Source organism: Oryza sativa, chromosome 3, assembly GCF_034140825.1.
Source record: "Oryza sativa Japonica Group chromosome 3, ASM3414082v1".
NCBI lineage: Eukaryota > Viridiplantae > Streptophyta > Magnoliopsida > Poales > Poaceae > Oryza > Oryza sativa.
The window spans coordinates 19855574-19869301 of record NC_089037.1 but is presented as its reverse complement, the minus strand read 5'-3'; the positions used below and the strand labels follow the sequence as shown (position 1 = coordinate 19869301).

Genomic DNA, 13728 nt, shown 5'->3' with positions numbered 1-13728 from the left:
CGGCACGGCCCGTTTCATGAGCCGTGCCTAACGGGCCGTGCCGAAACGGGCCGTGCCGGACCCGTGCCCGTGCCGTGCCGGGCCGGGCCGCCCGTTTGGCCACCTCTACTCCTGGCATGGTAGAGGCAGAATCGCCGGTGGAAGCCGAATCGGCGGAGGTCGAGGATGAATCAGCATAGGCAGAATCGATGGAATCGGAATCGACGGAGGCGGAATCGGAAGCCAAATCGCCGTGCCACAGTGAACGCCGCTCTGCCGCCTTCACCTGGCCTGGGAGCCCCGAAGCTCGCCACCGCGCGTCACCACCCAAAACGGGTTCCCCATGGTGAGGCGATGCTCCCAGTGTACTCTTCTTCCCCAAACACCCACCCAAACCTTCTTCCACCGCAAGCTAGAGCCGTCGAACTCCGGCGCAAGCTCCGGCGCTCGACGCCCAGCCGAGCGCGACCTGGCCGTGCCGTCCACGGTCCTGTCCACGCCGTGTCGGGAGGAAGCAAGGAGGCCGTCGATGGCCGAGCGCGACCTCGCCGCCGGGATCCAAGGCCGTTGCTACTGCTTTCCCTGACGACCTCGACTCCCCCTACCAATCAACCTCATCGTCGGCGTCCTCTCAGCCTCATCCCGCCACCGTATCAGCGTTGTCGCCGCCTCTGCCTCCTTGAGCCCATCACCATGGACCTCACACTACCGCCACCCAGCTCCTTCCCTAGCGGTTGCCGGCCGTGCCCATCTCCGCCCTCACCGGCCGTCCCCCGCTCCTTCCCCACCGGCCGCCGCTCGACGCCCAGCCGAGCGCGACCTGGCCGCGCCGCCTACGGTCCTATCCACGCTGCGTCGGGAGGAAGCAAGGAGGCCGTTGATGGTTGAGCACGACCTTGCCGCCGGGATCCAAGGCCGCCGCCAGTGCTTCCTCCGACAACTTCGACTCCCTCTTACCGGTCAACCTCACCGTCGGCGTCCTCTCGGCCTCATCCCGCCACCACATCAGCGTTGTCGCAACCTTTGCCTCCTTGAGCCCATCGTCGTGGACCTCCCACCACCGCCGCCCAGCTCCTCCCTCGGCGGCTGCCGGCCACGCCCATCTCCGCCCTCGCCGGCCGTCCCCCGCTCCTCCCCCACTGGCCGCCAGCCTCGCCCAGCTGCTCTCCGTCACCGTCGCCATGGAAAGGGATGAGAGAGGAAGAGAGGGGAGGGGAAGAAGGGGCTGACGTGTGGGACCCACGTGTGTCCCACGCTGAGTCAGCTGCCACGTCGGACAAAACCGGAGTCAAAACTGTCGAGGGAGCTAGTTTGCACTGGTTTGTAAAACTGTCGAGGGAGCTAGTTTGCACTGGTTTGTAAGTTAGGGGACGTGTTCTATCCGGTTTTACTGTTTAAGGATGATTTTGTAATTCGATGAGAAGTTGAGGGACCTTCGGTGTACTTTTTCCAAACAAGCCACAGTTGCTCTAGAACCTCGCAATCCCAGCCCAACTTTCGAAGGAAGGCCGGGCCCCATCAGGCCGATAGCCTGCTCGAAATGGTGAAGCTCCGGATAATAAAAGGGATAAGCCGGCAAACATCGACTGACCGCCGCACTTCATCCCCCCCTCCCCTCCCTCCCTCCGCCGGAGCGCCGTCTCAAAATGGCCGCCACCTCCTCCACCGCCTCCGCCATGGCGGTGGCCGCCACCTCCCCTACCATTGCCACTGCGCCATTCTCGTCTCTTCCTCTCCGCCTTCGCCTCCGCCCCAAACCCCTCCTCTTCACTTCTCGCCTCCTCCTCCCCGTCCCCAAGTCCTCCTCCTGGGTTGAATCCGTCTCGGAGGAAGGGGAGGAAGAAGGCGTGGAGGAGGATTCCGAGGAATCCGGTGCCGCGGGGGAAGACGATGACGGGGAGGACAACGACGAAAAGCCGCGGCCTGAGCCGGTGGCCGCCTCTGGGTTCGAGTTCGCGTCGCCGCCGGAGGGCTACGTGGAGCCGGCCCCGTTCGACGAGCTGCCCCCGGAGTCGCCCGAGGACGTGGCAGCGGCGTACGAAGCGCTCTACGGGCCGGCCTTTAGCGGCGAGACGGTCATGGGCAACAACGTCTTCGAGGTCAAGGTGGTGGATCCCGTCGACATGGACCGGGAGCAGCGCCCTAGCGACGAGTTCAGCGAGCGGGTCGTGCAGGTCAATCGCGTCACCAAGGTCGTCAAGGGCGGGAGGCAGTTATCCTTCCGTGCGATCGTCGTCGTCGGCGACATGAAGGGCCACGTCGGTGTGGGCGTTGGCAAGGCCAAGGAGGTCACCGAGGCCATCACCAAGGCCGCCATGAACGGCCGTCGCAATCTCGTCACCGTGCCGCTCACCAAGTATTCGACCTTCCCGCATAGGTAGGTGACATCCCTTGCTTTATTCCTAATTTTGCATACGAGGTTATCATGTGGATGCTCTTATACCCATCGACCCACTAGTTTCAACTTAATGTGCAAACAGCCGGCCGACTAGTACTAATTAATACTACAAGAAATGAGTTCCATGGAAACTAAAACATAAGATACTGTAAGGATCGTGATTTGTTAATGATATTGTTTATTAGTTGTTACTACTAGTTTTTGTGGTTTTAGCCAGCACAGCAATTTGTAACCTGATTTGCTATTATGCCCAAATGGTGTATTCTTATTTTCTGTTTTACACAGAGGCACTGATAATTTGCACAACAGTTCATGGTTGATAGTGAAATTGGTAGTATGCATCTTCCCTCGTGCAGGCATTGCACTCCTATGAACAAATATTTTGTAGAAGATATCAAAATCGAAAGTACAAAAGATTCAGACTTAATCTTGTGCCACACTGTCACCTACTCCCTCCATCCAAAAAAAATTCAACCTAGGTGTGGATGTGACCCCTCCAGATTCGTTGTACTAGGAGGGGTCACATCCAATTCTAGGTTGAGTACTTGAGTTTTTTTGGGACGGAGTACTTATCTGCATTTTCATGGATATATGTATTTTGAATGCTCCTCCTGTTTGCATGAGCTAATGTGCAATTATATTTTTCATCAAAATGTACCTGGATTATCATAAATTGTGGTGTCGTGGTAGATACCTGACATTGATGGAGTGATTCTTGACAAAGGCATTTGTAGCTCGTAGTAAGTGTGATCGAGAACACATTTTCAACTGCAAGGGTTGTTTTATTTAAATTATGTTAATTGTACTAAAATTCAATTCGGACTTTAAAGAATAAAGTGTTGTTAAAACTCAGGTGCATACTAGCGACTCTGGTTTTTGAACATTGATACGATTGAATTTTTAGCGAAGTGCTACAATTGAATCTGGACTGATGTGTTCTATTCTCATGCTGATTGTATGGTTACGTAGTTGTCTGAAAGCTAGTTGATAATCATAAAACACCACTCTTTAGTCTAGGATTTGCCTCTATCTGAAAGCTAATTGATAAAGTGCTACTCTTTAATTGGTCTAAAATGTACCATTTTGGACTAAATTCATTTGACCTTTCATCCTTTTCTTTATTGACCTGAGCTCAACTTGTTCTTCCTGTTTTTACTTCTTCCTCGCCTCTTCCTATGCCCAGTAAAAGCTGTAAAGTCTGAGTTAACAGAGGCATAATTCCCAACTAAATAACCAAGACTTCAGGTATGCTTTTACAATCATTATGGAAGGCAAGCAGTGACAAACCGGAGAGCACAGGATCTATTTTTACTAGCTACTCCCTCCGTCCCAAAATATGGCAACTTATAGGGTTCAAATTTTGTCCCAAAATATAGCAACTTCTAGCTTCTAAAGTGCAGCTTTCATTATGTAGTACCCAAAAATACCGATGTACCCACCACTGCCTCTGCCTCGTTTTCTTACCAAAGCCCAGGACATATTAATGGAGGGTTAATATGGAGGCTATACTCTTTTTATCCCTCTCCTTAATACCTGTGCCCAACTCTGAAAGTCATTATATTTGGATGGAGGGAATATTTCTTTTGCTGAAGAAGACAGGAACATCTCTGAGAGAGTGTTTAAGTCTAGGGACATACTAGAGCTGGATAACTGAGTATATGGAACCAGTAAACCCACGAGTGGTGTTTTGCATCAGGAAGGCATGGACCTTGGGAACAAGGATCAGTGGCAAATCCAGGGGGCAAAAGGAGGTCTGGCCTCTCCCAGCATGTTGCTTCCCCAGCCTGGCCTGGCGAAACCATTAGATCTCTAAAGCTCTAATGCAACCCGCGGGATATTTACCAATTATTTTCGTAATCATTGTCACTCGGCAAGTCGACCCCCCTCATATCTAAATCCTGGCTTCTCCACTGACAGGGATGCCAAGCTCCTTGTCAGTGGCAGTGCAGAGTGGATTGGATTTGAGGAGAGCATGCAGAGGGGATTAGATTGTGCATGGAGGTGAATATGGAAATGAAAATTCGAAGTTTGACACAGCCTTGAGGTCTCTTCTTCCTCTCTCCTACCATTTGTATTTGGTATGACTGTTTTGCAGAAGGAAGAATAGAAAAATAGGAAATGCAAGTGATATTCAGGTTAAGAAGTTGAAAGAATGGAAAGGGAAATTCAATTTAGTCCAATGTGGCACTTCTTAGACCAAACCAATCAAGGAGTTGCATTTTTTCAATTAGCTTTTGGGATTGGCAAATCCTAGAGTCCCCATCTAAAGCATATGATCAGTTATCCCAGTTCTATTATGGTGTTTTGTTTTGTGCTATGAGATGTCTAATTTTGTTACTGACATTAGGCAGATGACAAACCGCTGATGTGGCCTGTACTTTTTGGATATGGCAAGACCTTTTTAAAAATATCAGAACTTTAGTTTTGTATGTTGTATCCTTTTGTTTGGAAAATAACTCTTCCCAATCTATTTCTTCCTGCATTTGGCTAATAAACATGTGATGCTTAAAAGCTTGGCCGTACATTTAATTGTTCTGATCTTTGAAGATTAATAAAAAAAATTCTTTGGCGGAGCAATTTTATAGGTGTTCTTCCTGTGATGGTATCAATAATTGGAATTTCTAACACTCAAATCTTGTGCATATGAGCATATCGACAATAATTGTGCATCTCCTATCTTTCTGGCAGTTATGTCTATCTACAATAATTGCAATTCTGAGTATTATTTCATCTTGGTTTGTCCTGCACAACAAGCAGAGCAGATGCAGACTATGGAGCAGCCAGGGTCATGTTGAGGCCTGCTTGCCCTGGATCTGGTGTAATTGCAGGTGGAGCTGTGAGGGTCGTGCTGGAGATGGCTGGGGTTGAAAATGCTCTGGGGAAACAGCTGAGGAGCAAGAACCCCCTCAACAATGCAAGAGCTACCATCAAGGCGACCCAAATGATGAGGCAGTTCAAGGATGTTGCTGCAGAGCGCGGGCTTCCAATGGAGCAGCTATGGAAATAATCAAATAAATCAACCTTAAATTCCCTCCAATATTTTTCTTTCTCCATTTCTTGAGTTCATTTTCAGTTGTATCTGTCAGTGGGGATAATCCTACATTTAAGTCCTCTCCCCACCCTAAATGCATTATGTGTCTCCACATATACATGGCAAAGCTTTAGATGAATTGATCTGCGAATACCTTTAGCTTCACTAGTAATAGTGCATGTGCAAGACACGTTCCGCACGTATAAATGCGAGTTTATTATGTTTTCCCACTATGCATATTAAACAGACCATATAAATGTGAAGTTTAATATGCCACATATCTCTCTGTTTACAATTTGTCGTATAAACGGAAAACAATCAATGATACCAAAAATACAATTTGTTATAGTTTGATAAATGTTTGGCATAATATGAAGTGTATAATTGCGAGAGAGAGAGAGAGAGAGAGAGAGAGAGAGAGAGAGAGAGAGAGAGAGAGAGTTTTTTTATGTAAGTTATAGCTTCCTTGGTCACCTGGTTATGATGTGCATATGTGGCTTGATGACATTGCTTGCCGATAAGAAAACCCTGAAAAACACCAAATAGAATGGGAGAAAAAGCAAAAAGAATTACTCGCAGAAAGTATCGGCAAGCACTACCACTATAATAAAAAAGCATTATATTCTTTTTATAATGATGCATTTAGCATAATTAGTTACTACTCTTGTCTAGGTAGCACACAAATTAAACTGAGTCATGTCGCACCAAACCTGTCAGATCAGTTATTTTTCATAATCTATACCACAAGATTTCAGCATTATCTTGCTGCTATCGTTTTTAATTTTGGTGCTACATCTACGCCTATTGTAAAGAAAAATAATGAACTGACTTAAAAGGAAACCAACCTACACTAAATCTGACACAAAGGAGCCATGAAATGTTGTGTCAAAAAATATAATATGAATATTTGTTGGAATTATTTTCTGGAAAGATAGTGCTCTATAGCTCTATCTGCCCTAAAAGACTACATTTTTTTCTTGAACCTTTATGTTCATAAACAATGTTTTAGCTAATCTTTATTAAGGCAAATTATTATAGTTTCAGCATAATTTCAGCAGCAACGTCTTGGATAGGAAATTGTATTGCATGTATCTATACTGGGCTTCAAAATGCAGGATAAAAATAGGATGGGATCTACATATTTTATAAATAGATTCTCACTGTTTATCATGGGATTACATGGAGTCGTACCAATTTTTAATTCAGATGTTAGGGCTCTCGGTTGTCAACGTAAGCAATATTATTCTTCCCTCACAATAATATCTCCAGAAGCTTCTGAAACCTGAAAAAGACATATTGGTTTGCATAAACAACCACTGAGAAAAGGAAATGCTTTGCAGAGCTAGTACCAAGAAAAATAAAATTAAAAGTTGCCATCAGTAACTTAAGAAACAAGAGCTTTATTTGATAAAAGGCAGATACATCCAGCACCAACCGTCTATCAAAGCCAAGATCTGTAGCAGCATTTTGTAATAATGAAAATTTTACATATACACAAATTGTGGTTCCATGTTGTTTCTAATAAAAAGTATTCAGATCAGCTTAAACATATATGCCTATTGAGATGCAGTTAACAACAGAATTCACAATTATTTCAGTAGCATTGATATGGAGGATTATAGGACACTCCGAGGAAATTAACAAAGTACGTCGCAGGAAGAAGTTCTGTACAATGAGCATATTTGTATCTCAAGAAGCTTCCTAATAAGCAAAATTCAAGGGAACTCAATGGTGTTCCTGACCTGGAAACTCAATCATGTGTCAAATTGATAGGAGAAACAATGCAGGTCCAAACTGAATGAAACTTGCTATACAAATTGATCTATGTAGGCAGGGGAAATACTACATCCAACACTCTTGCATGAATATGTCAGTCATGCAAGTTCACATACAAAGAATCATGAAAGTTCTACCAGTTTTTAATATGCTTGGTGAGCCCTTGGGTTACTAAGGGAGACAATGCTAGCGGTTCAGCCGAACGAAAGGAGGTTCTTTGAGCCCTTAGGTCAGGGTCAGATCGAGCAGGACTAACCAGTTAAGTTGTACGAAGTGTCAACAACCAAATTTGGTAATTTCAGTATCAGAGATGGAGATAAAGTCGAAGCGGAATCCAAGATGGAGATCGTTCCGCAAACAGAGGAAGGATCGGCTAAAGTCCGAATTGGCTGTGACCGGGATCGGCAGAGTCTGAATTGGACAAGGTTAGCTGATCGAGCCGAGTCCGACAATATGGTGCGGTACACGTTGTTCTTTTTGAGTTAATGTGCTTCATGAGGATTGCCATGCACGGATTGAGTCGTGAGAAGGCAATTGTATCTATTAATTAGGATATTTCATGTAATTTCCTTAGAGATATGTTTGGGCAAAAGTCTGCCGCAAAGACTTATGGTATCTAATAGTTTGTTAGAGATAAGAGTCGTTTCCGACACGGACATATTTTGTAATCTCGGGTATAAATAGACCCCGAGCCTCATGTAATACAACAACACACGTTCAATACAATCTCGGCGCATTGCCACCCCTTTACTTTCGTTTTGTTTCGACAAGTTCTTGCTTTCGGGTTGAGCTGCATCGGTTTCGATCTTCAACTAGAGGTAAAACTTGTTATGGAGGCTTGCGTTATCGGGATTAGTGCTTCCATATTTATGATACTCTAATCTTGTTCATGTAATTCGTCGAGTTATCATATATTCTATATAATCTTTGGCAATATTGTTATCTAACCTCTAATCGGCTAACATCTGTTACTTGAAGGCAGCCGATCAGGTTAAATACTGACGTTGGCTTAGATTATATAGGATATCCACCACTCTATGAAACATCCAGCGGCTTGATTATCTAGATGTTGTCCTTCTTTTCATACTTATAGCTGCATCAGTTGAGTTTGACCTTATAAGTCGTGATTAGAATCACGATCTCTAGCCTGCTTTCTGGTTGCCGATTAGGGTAGTATCGGGGTTTCAGCCAATCTTACCTGATTTAGCTTTATGTTCCATATGCTTAACTGATATGCTAGATCTGCCCTTTATGTTAAGATCTTGTTACAACAAAGTATATTAGGCTTCTGTTTGATATATTTTACTTGCTTTAATATCTTAATATAGATTAGTATCGGAGTATTAGCCCATACATGCTAGATCTATCTGATCGGCTATGCTATGAACATATATAATCTCATTGTTAATATATATTTCGATCTAAGTGATTTATACTGTCTCGGCATGGCGACCGATCTATCCCAATCACTTGATTTAAGTATATATCGACATAAGGATTATATATTGTTAATATCTACAGCCGATTGAGTAGATTTAGTTCTTTCTTACTAATTCATAATTGCCGATCGATTCACATATGACATTGGCTCGGTTTAGAGATAAATGATATGACATCTGCAACTAGCCGATTGGCTATCATTTTTGGATTTAACCGTGGTTTCTTTGTCTTTATTTCTTATTGATTGCAGGATCAAATTAACTGGCACGCTCACGAACCTAAAGGCAAGATTTCGGACCTGCACTGGAGTTAAGCAGATCTCCCAGGCCTCGTGTTTTTCGCATCAACGCGAAGCATCAAAACCCCAGGGTCGAATCCAATGGTACCAGTCAGTTCAGTTGTTTGGAGCAAAAGAATGGAAAGGTCGATACCAGTCAGTTCAGTTATGCTGGTTTGGTCAGTCAATTAGTCAATTTGTAATAGAAAGGAACAGTGCAGTGTGCAGATCAGTTAGACCGGCACACCCAACATTCTTTCTAGCCATCCCAGAATCTCGAGACGATATTCCTGTAAGGGGGTAGATTTGTAACGCCCCGATTTTCGTTCGGGATTAAAAATCAATTAAAAATGCATTTTTTAGAAATTAAATAAAAGTTAAAGCAATTTTCTAGAATTTTCCTTTAAAACTCATGGGTCGGAAATATTTTGTAATATTCTATGTGCCCTATTATACTCTTTGGAATTTCACGTGAATTCTCGGAGCTCAAGAGATAATTTTAATGTCACAAACTTCAATTAATCAATTAAAGTAAATGGAAAACCAATTAAAATTTCCCCTTCTTCCTTTGTGCCCCTTTCGGCCCAAAGCTCTCCCTCTCTCCTCGGCCTGTTTCCCTCTCCCTCCTTTCCCTCTTTCCTCTTGGGTCGGCCCCATTTTTCCCTCGGCCCGCTTGGCCCTCTTCCCCAAGTCTATGTTGACTCCCCTCTCTCTCTCCCCGAGCCGACGACAGGTGGGGCCCACCTGTCGGGGTCATCTCCATCCTCCAGCCGAAGCAACCGCGGCCACGCCGCCCACTCCCTCTGCCGATCCCGTGCTGCCCGCGCGTCCCCTAGCCCCCAACCGACGTGGACCCATGTCCACGCCAACCCTCAACCCACTCCCCCCTTCCACTAAGCCCCAAAAACTGCCGCTGAACCGCCGCCACCCCCACAACGATGCCGGCCATGTCGCCGCCGCCCACGTCGATGTCGGTTGCCGCCCCTCTCGGCCCCGATCCCGCCGCTTCGAGCCCATATAAACGATCCCCAGAGCTCCCTCTCCCCTTGTCCCCATTTTCCTGAGCTCCCCGCACCCTCTCCTGAGCTCCCCACGCCGATCCCCATCGCCGCCGCACGCCGGCGCACTCCAGCTGCACGCCACCGCCGATTTAGCCACCACCATGCCAATCCGCCGCCATCCCCGGCTTCGCCACCGCAAAGGCAAGCCTGGCCGCCGTCCCTTTTCTCCTCGTCATCACCGTAACTCGGCATCTTTGCATCCCACCGTAACTCGGCCACCACTTCTCATCGCCGAAAACCCACCGAACATCGGTGTTCCCGCGCCTCTGCCGCTCGTCCGCTCCTTCCGGAGCGCCGCCATCGCCGGAGCATCGCCAACTCCCTCCGCCGAGCTTCGCCGGCTGCCGCCCAACCGCTCGCCTCCGTGCCTTCTTGGCCGCCGCCCCTCGGTGAGCATCCTCTCCCTCTCCCTCTATCTCCCCTTCGTCGGCTGCTCTGTGTCGCGCCTCCATCGCCGGTGGCCGTCCTGGCGGGCTGTCGCCGCCGCTTCCGCCGAGCGCCGCTCCCGCGCCGACACAGGCTGGCCGCCTCCCCTTGGCCCCCGCCGTGGTCGATCTGGGCCGTTGGATCGGTCTCGTCCTCCATCTACGCCGTCCTTGTGGCGTTCCCCCTCGGCCACGCGTCGGTGCCCTCGTGGCGCCACGTCAGCACCACCTCACCCCGCTGTGCCGCCATGGCCGCCACGTGGTCTTCCTTGTGAAGTGCGCACGCGCCTGTGCCACGGTGGACCGAGTCCACCGTGGGCTGCCCCCTTGACTCACTGACTCGTGGGGCCCGCCTGTCGGTGCCTGCTCCCCTTGCTGACGTTAGCGGTAGACCATTTCCTTTGGGAAAATATTTAATAAATGCGCCATAAACCGATAATAATTATAGAAAATGATTTAAATGGCTCAAAACTTCCAAAATTCATAACTAATTCATATGAACTCCAAATTGGGCCATTCAAGTTGCAAAATTCATCTCAAATTGAGATCTACATGTTTGTTTACTTTTTATGTACTGTTTACTTGGTTTTTATTAGTGTTTTTTCCTTTTTTTGCGTTCTAGCACGTAGATGTCGCCGTTCCGGAAGATGGCGATAGCGAAGAAAAGAGTTTAGAAGATTGTTTGAGCAAGGCAAGTCACACATTCCCCTTCAGCATTTTGAGCCTACTTTTACAAATGTTTTATCATTTGCAAATAAATATGCATTGTTTTGCTAATTACATGGGATTAGGGTTTACCTATCTGCTCGCCCGTGCCATGTTTATTTGATATCCATCTTTTGTCAACCTTGGGTGATAATTCGACTAGCTTGTGTTACTTACATTGACCTAGCTAAAATCATATATGCTTAGGCATGCTTAGTTACCACTAGCTTGGTTGATGGGATAATTACAGTTTTAGATCTCTTAGTATCATGATGAGTTGCGTGCTCGAGACATCCGACCATGTTTCTATGGCCATAATTATCAAACTAAAATGCGACTGAATGGTGGGCTGTGGGTGCATGGTTTTGCTGGTCACACCCATGGCAATTAAGGACCGGTTCGTGGGATGCACTGGAAGACATACAGCGCTTGCCACAAGCGGGAATGGGTAATTGCCTGACTTGAAGTATAGCTTTTCTCTGGCTGACGCATCCAGGCAAGGGTGGGCGTGATGGAGCGGGATGGGCCCTGCGACGGCCTTTGTCGCTTCCGGATTCACCTAGGCACGAGAGGGGACTGCCCGCTGCTTGTTGAGGAGTGGGGGTGAAACCTGAGGTGTGGTGTGCTTGGTCAGAGGGGGTTATATGAAGGGTCTTGTCACAATCACTTGACATGGTGTCGTGTCAGGCCTGGCGCGGTGACATGCAGGTGGATTATGTCTTGTGGATACAGTTGTGCACCTCTAGCCAGAGTAAAACTATTCAAATAGTCGTGCCCGTGGTTATGGGCGACCAACCAGAATCATTGTGATTAGTCTCACCCCAACAAATCGACCCAATGCACTGTGTAGTTCAGGTGGGCTGGTTGGGCCTATTTAACATGGTGTAGCGTTGATCAGTGGAGATTTATTATTACCTTAATTACTCTACGGTTTTACTGTTTTGCTCAATAAAATGTTTTACAACTGCCTTTATGAAAATAGCCACAAGCTATCCTTGAATCCCCTTGCACGTCTGCATCTTTGGTGTGGCTTGCTGAGTATGGTAGTTGTACTCAGCCTTGCTATTTCCCCCTATTCAAAAGTGTAGTGCTTCCGAGCTGAACACGAATTTAGAGGACCAAGGCTCAGACCCCAGTTGAGTTTTGCCTGTGGAGTGGAGCCGAAGCCCCCGCTAGGATCGCCTTTTCCACTGCTATAGTTCTCTTTTGGTGTGAGGACTGAGCCTCTTCTGTAAGTATTTTACTCTTTATTTATGTTTTAAACTGTATATTACTTGTCGTTTTGTGTACCATGGCTGATTCCTAGATAGGGATTTAATACACAAAATAGTCTGGAAATTTGGGATAAATTTCTAGGTGTGACAGTCGCTATCGTCGCCGTTGCATCGCCAGTAATTCGTTCTCCCTCTCTATGTCATGGCTACCGCCATTATCTATCTATCTATATTCTAATTTACTCCGTCCTAGGTTTTGATCTAGTGTCGCCGTCGTCTCCGTGTGTTGCTGCCGGACCGCTGTTGTCATCTCCTCCTCGCCGATCGTCTCTGTTTGGTGAGGAACCTATAAGTGATCTCCTGGTTTAGGTGTTAATTCTTTTAGCGTCGTTATTGTAATCCTAATTGTGTAGCCCCGCCAATACCTAGCATCGCAGCCGCCTAGCGCCACATGCCGCCTCTGCCGGCCGTGCACCGCTTGCTGCCAGCCGTGCATCGCTGCCACGTCGCTGCTGTTCGTGTCGCCGCCGTTGCTGTGCTGCGCCGTACCGCTGCTGCCGCCGCAGCCATGCCGTCCCTGCCGCGCACCAGCCATCGCCGCCCCCCACTGCTGCAAGTCGCCGCCACTTGCTGCTGTGCCATTCCCGTGCGTCATCATGTTAGATTCTCCCTAGCCGCTATCCGTAGCTTGGTAGCCAAGTTGCCTATCCATAGTCATAAACCTGAGTCGTTACCGGCCTTTAGTTTGCCGTACCGAGTCGTTGCCACAAACTGTGTTTAGTTGCTGATTTTGCTGCAGCCGTTCGTTAAGCCGCGAACCATTCGCTCGGACGTAGTATTACCAAAGTTTTAGTTCATTCGGTCATTCCGAGTCGTTCTTTAGTTTAGAGTCGTTCTGAGTCGCCGGTTCAGTTGACCGTTTGGATGGTCCCGTGTCACGAAGTGTTGGCTCGTTGAGTCGCTAATTCATGAGGCTTGCTTACCGGAGATATATTTCTATTGATCTATTTATCTGTGGGCATTAATATGTAATAAATGATTAAGGTTGTATTTCTTGTATGCTTTGTTTGTCATTTAGATTCTGGCAGTTCCGGTGATCTAGTTTATTTCGAAGTGGTTGCCGAGGTTCCGTCAGCTCAAGAGCAAGGCAAGCCATACATACAACATTGATCATGATGAACCTATTTTATAAAATCCCCTGCTTTCTATTAAATTGCATTGTTTTAGAATGTCATGTGGGATGGATGCCTATCGTACTCAGCCTGTTGAATATCTTATGTCATTGATAACTTGGGATATAATTAACTAGATGATTGGTTTAGGAATGCTTAGCCATGCTTAGATCAATTAGTTCACAATGGGATTCATTATAATTTAGTCCTTAATTATATGATGATGTACCACCATGATTATGGTTTAATT

At 46.9% G+C, this 13728-nt stretch overlaps 1 protein-coding gene across 1 annotated transcript; it reads left to right on the top strand.

Moving 5' to 3' along the window:
• Positions 1-1498: 1498 nt before the first annotated feature.
• LOC4333233 (uncharacterized) lies at positions 1499-5573 on the top strand. The gene is made up of 2 exons (XM_015777598.3): positions 1499-2356; positions 5135-5573. The coding sequence occupies exons 1-2, from the start codon at positions 1626-1628 to the stop codon at positions 5382-5384; spliced, it is 981 nt and encodes a 326-aa protein (XP_015633084.1). The 5' UTR covers positions 1499-1625; the 3' UTR covers positions 5385-5573.
• The last annotated feature ends 8155 nt before the right edge of the window (positions 5574-13728 follow it).

Bases quoted from the DNA above. Each gene is read 5' to 3' on its own strand.
- LOC4333233 (XM_015777598.3), top strand. From the start codon at position 1,626: ATGGCCGCCACCTCCTCCACCGCCTCCGCCATGGCGGTGGCCGCCACC. The intron at 2,357-5,134 runs GTAGGTGACATC...CACAACAAGCAG, and splicing joins TATTCGACCTTCCCGCATAG to AGCAGATGCAGACTATGGAG.